This window comes from Sus scrofa, chromosome 5 (assembly GCF_000003025.6).
Source record: "Sus scrofa isolate TJ Tabasco breed Duroc chromosome 5, Sscrofa11.1, whole genome shotgun sequence".
In the NCBI taxonomy this organism is placed as follows: Eukaryota; Metazoa; Chordata; class Mammalia; order Artiodactyla; family Suidae; genus Sus; species Sus scrofa.
Window position 1 is genome coordinate 51,629,695 of NC_010447.5, and position 13,900 is coordinate 51,643,594.

Consider the following 13,900-nt stretch of genomic DNA (forward strand, 5'->3'; position numbering starts at 1 on the left):
TGTGTGTGTGTGTAATATACATAAAGGACTTTTGCTGACATTCTGATGGTATTTGATTTTTAACTACCTATTCCAGTGTGTTAGCTGGTCATTCTAAGATTAAGGATATCGAAGATGAGCTCTATCAAAGATAATGTAAAAGACCAAGAACATTTCAAATCAGAAAACAGATTCTAGGAAGTTCCTGTTGTGGCTCAGTGGTTAACAGATCCGACTAAGAACCATGAGGTTGCGGGTTCGATCCCTGGCCTTGCTCAGTGGGTTAAGGATCCGGCGTTGCCGTGAGCTGTGGTGTAGGTTGCAGACACGGTTCGGATCCTGCGTTGCTGTGGCTCTGGCGTAGGCCAGTGGCTACAGCTTGGATTCAACCCCTAGCCTGGGAACCTCCATATGCTGCGGGAGCGGCCCTAGAAAAGGCAAAAAGACAAAAAAAAGAAAAAAGAAAGAAAGAAAACAGACTCTAATGCTTTATCTTCTCTTAAGCAAACCTTGAAGGAGTGTGAAGGAAGCAAGTGGGGACATGGACTTGGGATTATGGGGCAGGGAGAGGGGGGAGAGAGGGGGAACCGCCCCGAGTCTCCCCAAACAGCCCTCCTTCAGCTATCTAAACTGACGCAAGATAGTGAAGTTGATGACATTACCTAACTTTTGTGTTCCAGTAAGGAAAAAACTCAATTGATAATTTCATGTGTTCTTTTTGTATATGTTGGTTGCATCTTAGACCTTCTATGTAGCTGGATTTAGCATACTTTGTGGAGCAGGCATTTTCCTCTGCCTTGTCACATCTCTCACTGTGGAATGGATGGGCCTCACAGCTGCCAAAAATCTTCACCACAATCTCCTCAATAAGATAATTCTTGGACCAATAAGGTAAAAAAAAAAAAAAAAAAAAAAAATAGGTTTTTTTTTTTTAATTCCCACACACAAAATCCTAAAAATATGCCTTTTCATGTTTTAAGTGACATGAAATTTTAAAGAATTGATTCAGTCCTTGAGCAGATAAATAGGGATCTTCTCCTTCTCATGACCCCACAATGTCCATTAGCAGAGCTCAGGTTCCAGGTGATTGAGGATTATCACTCATTCCAATCTGTTTACTGCCTAGATTCTTTGATACCACCCCACTGGGACTGATTCTCAATCGCTTTTCTGCTGATACAAATATCATCGATCAGGTGAGTGCTTGAGTTACTTCCAAGTTCAAAAGTGAAATTCTCAGGGTAAGCTCAATAATATTTTAAGATAAACTAGGATTCCTTTAACAATAGAGGATTTCTAAAACCTTAGTGAAAGCCCATGTGCATTCATATCAATATTACATATATGGGAGTTCCCGCCATGGCGCAGCAGAAACAAATCTGACTAGGAACCATGAGGTTGCAGGTTCGATCCCTGGCCTTGCTCTGTGGGTTAAGGATCTAGTGTTGCTGTGAGCTGTGGTGTAGGCTGCAGAAACGGCTTGGATCTGGGGTTGCTGTGGCTCTGGTGCAAGCTGACAGCTGTAGGTCCGATTAGGCCCCTAGCCTGGGAACATCCATATGCCACAGGTGCGACCCTAAAAAAAAGAATCACTTATACACATAAATGACTTCTAGAGTAACATCTTAAAAGAAAACCTTAACTTTAAATAACGTATGTCTGTGGAGAGGATACTTAGAGAATCAAAATATGAATGCAAATAAAGAGAAATAGCAAAGAATGAACATTGAAATTTTTTTATCATAAAAAGAAGTGGTTTTGATCAGTTATATCTCAATTCACAGTAAAGTCTTTGAAGTTTAGTATTACAGCAGAGTATCTCCCAGGAATAAAGAATGGAATACCAAGTTGTCTTTAAGTTTATTAAAACTATCCTTTAAGTTTATTACATTGGCTCTTGTATGTGAGAAACTTTAGATAGTATGATGTTTTGGGGACTATTTCAAGGATGCCCCATATAGTCTTAGGTCTTGATGCCTCTAGACATTTGTCCTGAAATTAAAGACTTCAAACTCTGAAATTGGATCACTCCACGAACAGACTTCTTAGGATAAGTGAGCAAAGAACTAGCAAATCCAGCCCTTTCTTTTTCTGATTTTCCAGAGTGGCCTTAAGAACACCTACATTACCATCAGTTTAGAAAAAGAACGCTTGATGCATGCAGCTGTGGAGAATGTATGCTGAGAAATGTTGACATTTTCATAGCATTCGTGTCAGGTCACATTGCACCTAAAACACTTCCTAAGGAGTATGCATTAGAAAAGAAGAGACAAAATACCCCTTATTTGAAAGATACTTTTGCTACCTAGAGAATCCAACAAAGAACCAGCTAGAAAGTTTAGCAGTGTGTCTGCATAAGACATATGATATAAAGGTTGGGAACTTTCTCAACACCAATTAAAAAATTACCTGAAAAGTAAATTTCACTTATAATAACAACAAAAACTGTGAGAATAGAAGTAAACCCAATGTGAAGAGAAGTGATCCAACAATCCTGGAAATCATAAAAATCCTGTGTGTGTGGCGTGTGTATGTGTGTACGTATACATACATTTCCCTAACACCTAAAAATACTATAAAATTGAAACACTCTGGTGATCACAGAAAACAGGTAGATAAAAAAAATGGAGGGAGTTCCCTTCGTGGCTCAGTGTTAACAAATCTGACTAGGAACCATGAGGTTGTGGGTTGGATCCCTGGCTTTGCTTGGTGGGTTGGGGATCCAGAGTTGCCGTGAGCTGTGGTGTCAGTCACAGATTCGGCTCGGATCCCACATTGCTGTGGCTCTGGCATAGGCTGGCATAGGCTGGCAGCTATGGTTCCAATTCCACCTCTAGCCTGGGAACCTCCATGTGCCTCAGGAGCAGCCCTAGAAAAAGGCAAAAAAAAAAAAAGGAAAAATATAAAACACCAGCACATCTTCAATCACTAAGAAAAGGAGCTTATTTTTTCAGTAAGGGATCACTCCACAAACAGACTCCTTAGGATGAGACAGTTAGATTGGGATAATTCACTGTCTATAAAATAAAATACAAGACAAAATTCACATGCAATGTAGAGAGCCATATAATAACATAAAAGTACAAAATAAAATATAGGACAGTAGTTTTAGAAAAGTCTTTTTAAGTAAGACACAAATTTCAGAAAAAGCCAACAGAAATGACTCAAGTTTTTTTTGTTTTTTGTTTTTTGCTTTTTGGGGCGGCACCCACAGCATATGGAAGTTCCCAGGCTAGGGGTCAAATCAGAGCTACAGCTGCCGGCCTATGCCACACAGAATCCAAGCTGTGTTGTGACCTACACCACAGCTCAAGGCAATGCCAGATCCTTAATCCACTGAGCGAAGCCAGGGATTGAACCCACAACCTCATGGCTCCTAGTCAGATTCGTTTCTGCTGTACCACAACGGGAGCTCCACTCTAAAATTTTAAACTTCTATTCAGCTAAAAGCACCAGACAAATTTAAAATATAATAGGTTAATTGGGTGAGAACTGGCGACATATGTAAGGAAAAAGGGTAAACATCCATGACAGGTAAAGAGCACCTAAAAATCAATAAGGAAGGTAAAAAATCTAATGAAATGTGCAAAAAATATGTGCACGCAATTACAGAAAATTTAAATATATTGCAATAGAGGGATAACTAAATATGTTTTTAATACTATGCAGCCACTAAAAAATAGATGTGTATATGATGGCATAGGAAGATTTACAATCCATCTTGTTTAGTAAAACAAAACTAGCAAATGGACAAATTAAGATTTAGAGTATAGTGCAATTTGTATAAAACCCCATAAGACAAATAGGTAGATAGGTGAATAACTGACCGATGATGTAGGTGCATAGGTAGACAGATGGATAAATATTACTAGACAATAGGGAGTGAATGAAATTGAAGGAGGGATGAATTGCTTACAAGGAAAATGTCTATATACTACTTTTAGAACAAATTATATAACCTAAGGTTAATATGAAATGAATGTTTTGCTGCCTTGTAATTAAAGTTCTATTTAAGCTAACACTTTATTTCAAACCACCTTCTTAATAGCACATCCCTCCAACGCTGGAATCTCTAACTCGCTCAACGCTGCTTTGCCTGTCTGCCATTGGCATGATTTCTTATGCTACCCCTGTGTTCCTGGTGGCACTTGTGCCTCTTGGGGTAGCCTTTTATTTTATCCAGAAATACTTCCGAGTGGCCTCTAAGTAAGTAAAACAATGCTCACCTCATCTCAAAAGCCTGCGTTTTTGATTTTCTGTGATCCAGATTAGCTGTAATGTTTTTCAAGATAAAGTATGACATTTGGAAATGAAACCTGTTTTTAAAATTTGGTGACTCCTATCCGGATACTATGTTTCATCTGGAGATGTATTTTGATTGTTTCTGTAATTGGTTGCCTAAGCCTTACATGGTTCTGGACATGTGGATTTATCTATTGAGTTTTGAGTTCACAGACTGCCAAATTTTTCATTCCATAGTTTTTTTTCTGAACATGAAATTGATAGAGAATTTTTTAAATTAAACATAAAGAATAGGTGATTTAATATCATTATATTCCACAAGTGTGAAAAAGGATCAAGTATTTTCAAATGCTAAAGATCTTGTAAAAGATTAGTGAGGTAAAAAAAAGGTTAAAGAAGTAAATCAGAGTGATAACTATGAAAGAAGAGAATCTTGAATGTCTGATAGGAGTGCTGTAACTTTAAGAGTTTGGAAATGTTTTATATTGGCTCATTTAACACACACTTGACTATCCAGCCATGAATTTTAAATTTTTCCATTAATATAGGATTTGTCATTTGATGAGATGTTGAGTGATTAAGTGAAATACAGTACCAGTTATTTTGAAATTTCCAGTTTAACTCTGAAGCCCTTCTTTAAATAGTAAATATCACTACCGTCATCACTTTATTTCAACAAACACTTATTATTTACTCTGTGGTAAATAACTATGTAAGCCATGTGACAGAAGATGACAAGGACCTGTTTTCAAGAAACTTACAGTCTCTTGGGAAGATGAAACATAAAGTTGCCCTTATATGTGAATTAAATGCTTTAATAGGACCTCAGATATTGAGTTTATTCAGTAAAAATGAAAATATTTAATAAGACTTGAGTGCGAGGGAAATGAAAAAAATCAGGTAACAGGAAAAGGGAAGATTTTAGTTGGGAACCTCTGACTATACCTGCAACATTTCTTATTTTAAAAATATGGTTCTTTTTCCCTTGGAGCAATGAATGAGGATCCTTCAAATATTAGGAGCCTATGTTAAATCTAAGTGTTTTTTCATCCCTAGCCTCTTTCCTTTTCTCATAGCAAATTCAGACCTGAAGGAAGAGGCTGGCCATTAAATCTGCTCTTTCATCTTTTTCTGGCAGTGTTGCTGATGCTGCTTCCTTAAGGGGAAAAAATGTTCAGTTACTTCATTTCTACTGGCTATTTCCAAACCTCTCCTTGCCTTCTCACCACTGATATTCAACGGTCATGTTTTATTTTAATCTCATACTCATTTGAACCTGTTTTTGCCCCTGGGCAATACAAATTGAGTGCAAGTGCTAGGCAAATATTCTTAGTTCACTACACATTTGAATTGCTAGTTCTGTTCATTTTAAGCATAATCTATTAACATTTATAGTTAAAATTTGGAGGGGGTGATCATTTTTAAAGAGTGAACATTGATAATGGATTATAAGGCAATCCTTTTTGAAATTCTCTGAAAGTTAGCAAACATGACTGCATGATATTAAATCTCTCCAAGACCCTTCTAGGTGTTGAGGTTCTGCAGGACTCACCCATGTTGAAAAGCTCAGACAATTGAACAGACATTTTTTTTTTTCTTTTTTGGCTGCCCCTCAGCATATGGAGTTCCTGGGCCAGGGACCAGATCCAAGCTGCAGTTGCAGCCTGTGCCACAGATACGGCAATGCCGGATCCTTTAATCCACTGTGCCAGGCTGGGGGTCAAACCTGCGTCCCAGCGCTCCAGAGATACCACCAATCCTGTTGCACCACAGCGGGAACTCCTGAACAGACTATTTCGTAAACACCAAAGGGAATTAAGATGGGGGACTGGCTACAGGAAGTGCCATGAAATTTTGAATATCTAAAATCAAAGACCTAATGTGTGGTTAGCTCTGTAAGTAAGCGTTTCCTCTTGAAAGAATACAAGATCAAGCTGTACCCTCACCTGTTTGGTTTCATAAAACATAGTCCTATAAACAGAAGCTCTCCTTCCCTGATTTTTTTTCCCTTCACGACAAACCTCACTGTAGTGACCACATGTTGCTTGTGTCAAATTTACAAATAGCCACTTAGTTTTATGTTTAAAAATAGGAAACTCTTCACATTTCTTCATATTCCTCCTCCTCTTTCCCCCTTCTCTCTTTCCCTCCCCTCACCTGCAGTTTCTGAAGTGAGTAAATCCATTTTAGAAATTCAGAAAGACTTGGTATATATGGCACTACCCAGGTAGCCCAGAATGGCCTAAGGTTATGTAATGAGCAAAGATTATATCACAGTGTAATCAGTTCTCTCGACTCAGGTGCATGTCAGTGCTGCTATTTTAGTTGCCTCAATCCCAAAGACCTAGAGAAAGGCAGAGAAAAGTCTGAAAAGAAAAAAAGAGGGGAGTTCCACTGTGGGGCAATGAGATCTGCACTGTCTTGGGACCCCTGGGACACCAGTTCAGTCCCCTGCCCGGCACAGCAGGTTAGGATCCAGTGTTGCTGGAGCTGTGGCTTAGGTCTCAACTGAAGCTCGTATCTGATCCCTGGCCCAGAACTCTATATGCTGTGGGACAGCCAAAAGAAAAAAAAGATGCATATTTGGCAATACAATATGAGGTATAACTCTTGGCCTGTCTTCTAGAAAGGCTAGCTTACGTGTTTTAAGGAAAGGTTATCGTGGGCGTGCATCTTTAGGAAAAGGGTCCAATTTAGCCACTAGTCCACCAGACATTCATGGAGCACTTTGTATGCCTATAAATATATAGTTCCTAGTGGACCAGTGAATAGAAGTTCCATTTAGACAGAGATTCAATCTCATGGTAGCCCAAGCCAAATTCATTAGCTGTCTCTTCAAATGTCTTTATTCTCTGTCCTTCATCCTGGTAAATAGCACTGTTATTTTCCAAGTCTCCTAAGTATCAACCAAGCCATATTGACTCTCTTCTCTTTATTTTACTTTTTTAAGTTGAAGTGTAGTTAATTTACAACATTGTGTTGGTTTCAAGTATATAGCAAAGTGATTCTGTATGTATATGTGTATATATATAAAATACACTTTTTCAGATTCTTTTCCTATTATGGGTTAATATAAGTTATTGAGTAGAGTTCCCTGTACTATACAGTAGGTCCTTGTGGTTTACTTATTTTATATATAGTCGTGTGTATATGTTAATCCCAAACTCCTAATTTACCCCCCCATCCCGTTTGGTAACCATAAGTTTGCTTTTTATGTATGTGGGTCTATTTCTGTTTTGTAAATAAATTCATCTGTATCATTTTTTTAGAGTCCACATACAAGCGATATCATATGATATTTGTCTTTCTCTGTCTGGCTTACTTCACTTCTCCTTCTATTTTAAATTGCACCAGCATCACACTAATTCAGAAATTTTTTTTAAAATTTCTTGTACAGACTATCCGAACTCACTCCTTCTCTTCTGTCCTTTACACTGTCTGCCACGTTCTGTTGCTTTAACACAGTTCTGATCATTTTATTTCTAGTCCTCCATGATTTTTTCTCAGCCCATCCAGGATCCTCTACAATCTAGTCACACCCATTGTTTGTACAGCCTTTTCCCCTACAACACCCGCAAAGGAACCTGGGCATCAGCCAGATTGAACTTGCCAGTTCTTTAGTCTTTTCCATTTGCTTCTTGTTGTTCCCTTAGCTGGAATGCACTTCTTGTCTCTTTGGTGGAAGCCCTTCTCTTGCTTAAGATTTGGACTACATTCCACCTGCTCAAAAAATACTACCCTTCTTCTACATATGGAATAATTGCTCATTCCTCTGTGTTCCCACAACAGTTTACTTAAGTTATAATACAAAGCTGATATTTTTGTATCACACATCATATTCAGCCTGGACCCATATTCATTATGTACTCATATTTCTCTCTCTCTCTTTTTTTTTTTTATTTTTGACCCTTCTGCCAGCATGTAGAAATTCCTGAGCCAGGGATTGAACCCACGCCACAGAAGTGACGCCATGGCTGCTTAATCACCAACCACCAGGGAACTCCTCTCTTCCTCTTTAGATTGTCAGCTGTTGAAGTTTTTGTTAATGGAGTGCTAGAGGAAAATAGTTGCCGTGACAAATAAGAACCTTAATTTAGAATGAGCACAGTGGACTTTGGGTCTGAATGAATATGAAGTTTATTTTTGCACCTATTTCTGTGCTAGAGACCTCCAGGAACTTGATGATACTACCCAGCTCCCTCTGCTTTGCCACTTCTCAGAAACCGCTGAAGGACTCACCACCATCCGGGCATTTAGGTGAGTAAACATGTTTTCATTTTGTTGATTAGGCAGTTACATTGTTGACAAATATTTACCTATAAATAACTGATAATGGCTTCTGTTTTTGGATGCCCACTGTGAGCATGACAGTAAGAAAAATGTGGCACTAAATGATCACAGAGTTTAATCATTTGAAATTTTAACCAGAATAAAGAAAGAATTGAGCATTGGGTTGCAAAGATACTAGCTGTGTGATTTAGACCAGGCTTTTAAATTCCTAGCCTCATCTGTGAGGTGGGAAAATCGGTTTTCTTTCTTTGAGTTGTCACACTAATTAATATAATGCATGGAAAGCATTAACCCCAGTGGTTTGCAAAGAAGCACTGGATCTACAAGTTTAAATATATTGATAATAGTAATAATCAAAGAAATATTATTGCACCAAAGTTATTTTAGAATTTAATCCATTTTCTTCAATGTTGGTAAATAGAGCAATATCCCAGGCTTTTAGTCAAAAGTGTTTTCTTGACACTCAAAAAAATCACCTGGTCCTGGTCCTGTTTTCCCTGTTCAGGTTAAAATCAGAAAAGAAGAAGCTGACATCTTTTAGATGTTTCATTTACCTAGAAAATTAACATCTTAAAGTGTTATATCTTTATGCTGTACTAAATGTAAACATGTATTGATTTCAATTAGAGATTTTTCTAACCTAAGAAATATTTAATTATATTGTATATATGTAAATGTATAATTGAGTTAAAAAGTAGAATATAAAGATACAACCACCATCTGCAACAGGCATTGCACAATAATGCATCACATAATTCTACCTGGCTTTCATCATGAAGTGTTTACACTTTCTTCAGTGGTGTGTTTTCCCATCAGAGTGTGCAGTGCCTTTTATTGGAGATGGAAAAGCCACATACTGACTTTGAATACAGGTATGAACACAAAATTTATGTTCTAAGAGTAGGCAGCAATGCCCAGTGGCACTTATTAGTACACCATATTAAGAATTATGTTTTTCACCAAACAAGTCCCTTCAAGTTACTTTATTTGAGTTTTGAACACATGCCAGGTGCTACTCTTGCTGTGGATCAAGAAAGACTACAAAGACATATAGCCTTTCATTTCCACCCCAGATACACACCTTAGGGAAAAATAGACGGGATAACAGGGAAGGTGGAGACAAGCGATGCCCAGATTCAGGCAAGCTTGTGGGTGGAACAGTGGCTAGGTGCAAGAAGACAGCCTCTGTTTTCTCCCTGAAGAACCAGATGAGGTCATTTTCTGAACATGATGAGGACTGCAATCAGGTATAGACTCTAGAAAAAAATGAGGGCAGCTTCGAATGAAAGGAGAACTTTACCAAGAGTTAAGGTTTTAGATTTTTCATTTACCATCTTCACTAGACACATGAGCAGAATTGGGCTTGACTAGTCCTAATTTTACATCAGGAAAATTCTAGGGAGTTAGTCATCAGCAGGACAGACTATCACATGTCCCCTAAGGCTTGAATTATGATTGGAAGAAACAAAAGACAGCCCTACTTTCATGTAGGAGCACCTGCATCAGACTCATCCAGATGTGGCTCTTCCAGGGTTGACTTTTAAAGGAAATATTATATACTGCAAACATCAGCATTTTTAAAACAATGGAGGTTTTACAGTGTGGGGATAATCCTGCTACCATGAAAACAAATTCTAGAATCTTTACGTTTGGGAACTTGTGGTTAGGAATCAAACACATTTTTTTCCCCTCTATTTCTTCCTTTCTTCCAGGCTAGTGAGAGTCCCCAGAGTCATCAGCACTTTGGAAAGTTAGTATTTACTGATTAGGCCGCCTCCCTCCCTTGCGCTCAGGGTTCATGGTGTACTCTCATGCAGCATGAACTCCCTTGAGTCGTTTACCACCAAAGGATCATAGTTAAATTAGACTGAGATTTCAGTGACCTTTCCTACTTTTTTTTCTTTTTTTTTTCTTTTTTTTTTTTTTTTTTTTTTTTTTTTGGTCTGACAGAATAAAGGTCTAAGAATGTTCAGAAGATGAGCTGGATGTGGATGAAAAGATACAGACTGAGTGTGTCAAAGTTTCCATTAGGAAAACAGAAGGTTTCTTGCCAAATAGAAACACACAGAAAGAATGTTCGCTGCATTTCCACCCCTCCCCTTTTACTGCTGCTTCAGATTGTTGCCAGCTCCATTTACAAACTCTTTAAGGGTGTATCTGAAACAGTATCCCCCAAACTAAAGGAAGAGTGAGAAGAGTCCCAGACAAAGCACTTTGTCACACTAAAGTGTCTGATCTTTGTCTTAAGTGGAGGCCATAGGCTTTGGTCCAACCTCCCCCCTCCCCCACCCCAATCTCTCCATCACTACAGCCCCGTCACCACAGCCCTCCACAGGGAGAGGACCTTGTATCTCCTGAATACGTTGAGTTTTCTTATTTCTGTGCCTTTGCTCATACTGTTCCCGATACATCCAATGTTTTGTTTTTCCTTGTTCACCTGAAAAATTCAGCCCCTTCCTTAAAACCTCATCAGCCCATCTTGCCTGTCCTTTGGGAAACCTTGCTTAATCCTTCTCTTCCCACCGTCCACCCATTCCCTGACATTCTGATCCTCCGGGGTCAGTGCAGGCATCTCCTTCCTTTATGTTCATGTAACATTCGGGGTGTAGGTCCCTTAGGATTGGCTTCTGTTGCATCATTCCTACTTGTTCAGACCACACTTACCCCCTTCACTCAACAATGGGCTCCTCTAGGGGAGGAGGCCATGCCTTGTACATACATTATGTTCTTTTTTTTTTTTTTTTTTTTTTTTTTTTTGCTATTTCTTGGGCCGCTCCCGGAGGTTCCCAGGCTAGGGGTCTAATCGGAGCTGTAGCCACCGGCCTATGCCAGAGCCACAGCAACTCGGGATCCGAGCCGCGTCTGCAATCTACACCACAGCTCACGGCAACGCCGGATCGTTAACCCACTGAGCAAGGGCAGGGACCGAACCCGCAACCTCATGGTTCCTAGTCGGATTCGCTAACCACTGCGCCACGACGGGAACTCCTACATTATGTTCTAATGTCTCTCTCACTCAGCGTTGGTGCTTGCCAAATGTTTCTGAATGACTGGGTGAAAATCCACCCAATGGTGCAGATACGGAATTGGATATATCTGTTTACAGTTGAAATCCACTAAGAATTATTCACTCTAGCCGTCTCAAAAAGGGTCATGGCGAAGGGACCAGTTCCCCTGACTACTTAGCCCTGCCCCAATCCGTTGCCATTCAGCCCAGGTCCTCCTGTGCATGGCATTTGGGTCAAGGCTACATTACTCCAAGTGAGGTAATTATTTGGCTCTGATTGCTGAATCCTTTGATTATTGTAGATCAGAGGTTGCTGTCTGACTCAATTATCTGATTTTTCTGGTTTGGCATATTGGAATGATCAGATTAATTGGACAGATATCAAGTATCTGCTTTATATTGGCCTGTATGGATGGCTTCACGGGCCAAGTGAACACCCCACCCTGGACCTCTTCATTTTTGACATAGTGATGGCTTATTATAAACTTCTGCAAATTGATTTGAAGATTGAGGGAGACTTGGAGCAGTGTCTTATCAAATAGGAATCACGCCTCCCCTCCCTGGGCTGTCAGATGAAATCTGACTATTCCTTGCAAAAATAATCCATAGACAAGAGGTCTATGTAGGATAAGCCCTGGCCACAGAAAGTTCAATAAACTACATTTTGATTTGGTGTTTCCTCCAAACTTCAAACCCGTTATTTTGATTATATGATCCAGCTTTCCATTGTTTCTGTTACTCAGGGAAAATAACTTAAAAATGAAAAAAGGCTATTTTTTGTGGTGTAGAAAATATTTATCACCATGTAGCATGAGTTTTCTGAGAGAGTAGCTCACATGTTCGAACGGATAAGGTTTTTACTATAAGTTTCCTTCTTAACACAGGTTACACAGAATTTGGTCTGATTATGTTGATCACCAAGAATGAACTTAATTTGGCCAAATTAAGTATCTAAACTGTATGTGTCATAAGCCCCTTGTGTAAGTACCACACACCAAGAGTTTCTTTCATGCAATGACCATTCTTACAAATAGTTTGGAACTTGGAGGGTATCTTGATTCACAAGAACACCTGCCATTTCCAAGGACCCTCACCCTCCACTTGCTGCCACTACATTTTTCTTCTTTGAATCCCAGAAACACTGAGCAAAAAGAAAAAAATTTAAGTATCTATTTACCGGTTACAAATGCATAGTTTCCTGTCTTCCCTGGGTCTCTTCTGGTACCTCCCACTCAACTCCAATCATGACATTTGGAAAAGTCAAATGCATGCTATAAAGACCAGGTGGAGTATATTGCACGTCTTTTTTTTCATTTAAAAATTTTTTTATTAAAGTATAAGTTGATTTACCATGTTGTATTAATTTCTGCTGTACTGCAGAGTGATTCAGTTATACGTATTCACTTATCGATTCTTTCCCATATATGTTATCACAGAATGTTGAGTAGATTACCCTGTGCTCTACAGCGGGACCCTATTGATCATCCATAACATTTACAATAGTGTGCATATGGCAATTCCAAACTCCTGAACCATTTTTTTTCATTTTTAAGAATTTTATGGAAGTATAAATTTACAATGTTGTGTTAATTTCTGCTGTACCACAAAGTGATTCTGTTATATGGATACATTTATCCATTCTTTTTTCAGATTCGTTTCCCATATGGGTTATTGCAGAATATTGAATAGAGTTCCCTATGCTATACAGCAGGTCCCCATAGACCATCCATTCTGTATACAATAGTGTGTATGTGCCAGTCCCATTTTTTTAATGTTATTGAAGTCTAGTTATTTACAATGTTGAGTTAATTTCAGAGCATATTGCATTTCTGTACAACTTATGTTGGTTTATTTGCCATAATAACATTTTTTTTTTGCTGATTTTTGGGGCTGCACCCACAGCATATGCAAGTTCCCAGGCTAGGGGTCGAATAAGAGCTACAGCTGCCAACCTATGCCACAGCCATAGCAACGTAGGATCCAAGCTGTGTCTGTGAACCTACACCACAGCTCACAGGAATGCTGGATTCTTAACCCACTGAGCGAGGCCAGAGATCAAACCCGTGTCCTTTTGGATACTAGTCGGGTTCGTTACCACTGAGCCACAATGGGAACTCCTCAAATGATCTTTAATAGCACTTTGTCATCGGAAAGAGTCCTTTCCATAGCAGGGTTGAGACAGGAAGGAAACACTGCAGCACAGCATCTTTCAGTAAGGGTGCAGGAGAGCAGTAGCAGCTGGCCTTTATTTGGAAGTATGCATCCATTTACTAATCTTTCCATCCCATCAGTTCGTCACCATGTTGAGTAAATAGTGTAGTAGAAAGTGTGACTGGTTTTTATTATTTCTCCTGTTGTGTGGCTAACATCGTAATATTTTTG

The 13,900-nt window shown here is 39.1% G+C and overlaps 1 protein-coding gene across 16 annotated transcripts in view; it reads left to right on the plus strand.

Moving 5' to 3' along the window:
* The window catches only part of ABCC9 (ATP binding cassette subfamily C member 9), a 137,053-nt gene that overhangs the window by 93,164 nt on the left and 29,989 nt on the right, over positions 1 to 13,900 (plus strand). For all 16 annotated transcript variants that reach the window (XM_021092240.1, XM_021092251.1, XM_021092242.1 and 13 more), the window contains 4 exons: positions 722 to 870; positions 1,106 to 1,175; positions 4,028 to 4,185; positions 8,386 to 8,478. In XM_021092240.1, coding sequence (XP_020947899.1) covers positions 722 to 870; positions 1,106 to 1,175; positions 4,028 to 4,185; positions 8,386 to 8,478 — 470 coding nt within the window. The remainder of the gene's footprint in view (positions 1 to 721; positions 871 to 1,105; positions 1,176 to 4,027; positions 4,186 to 8,385; positions 8,479 to 13,900) is intronic.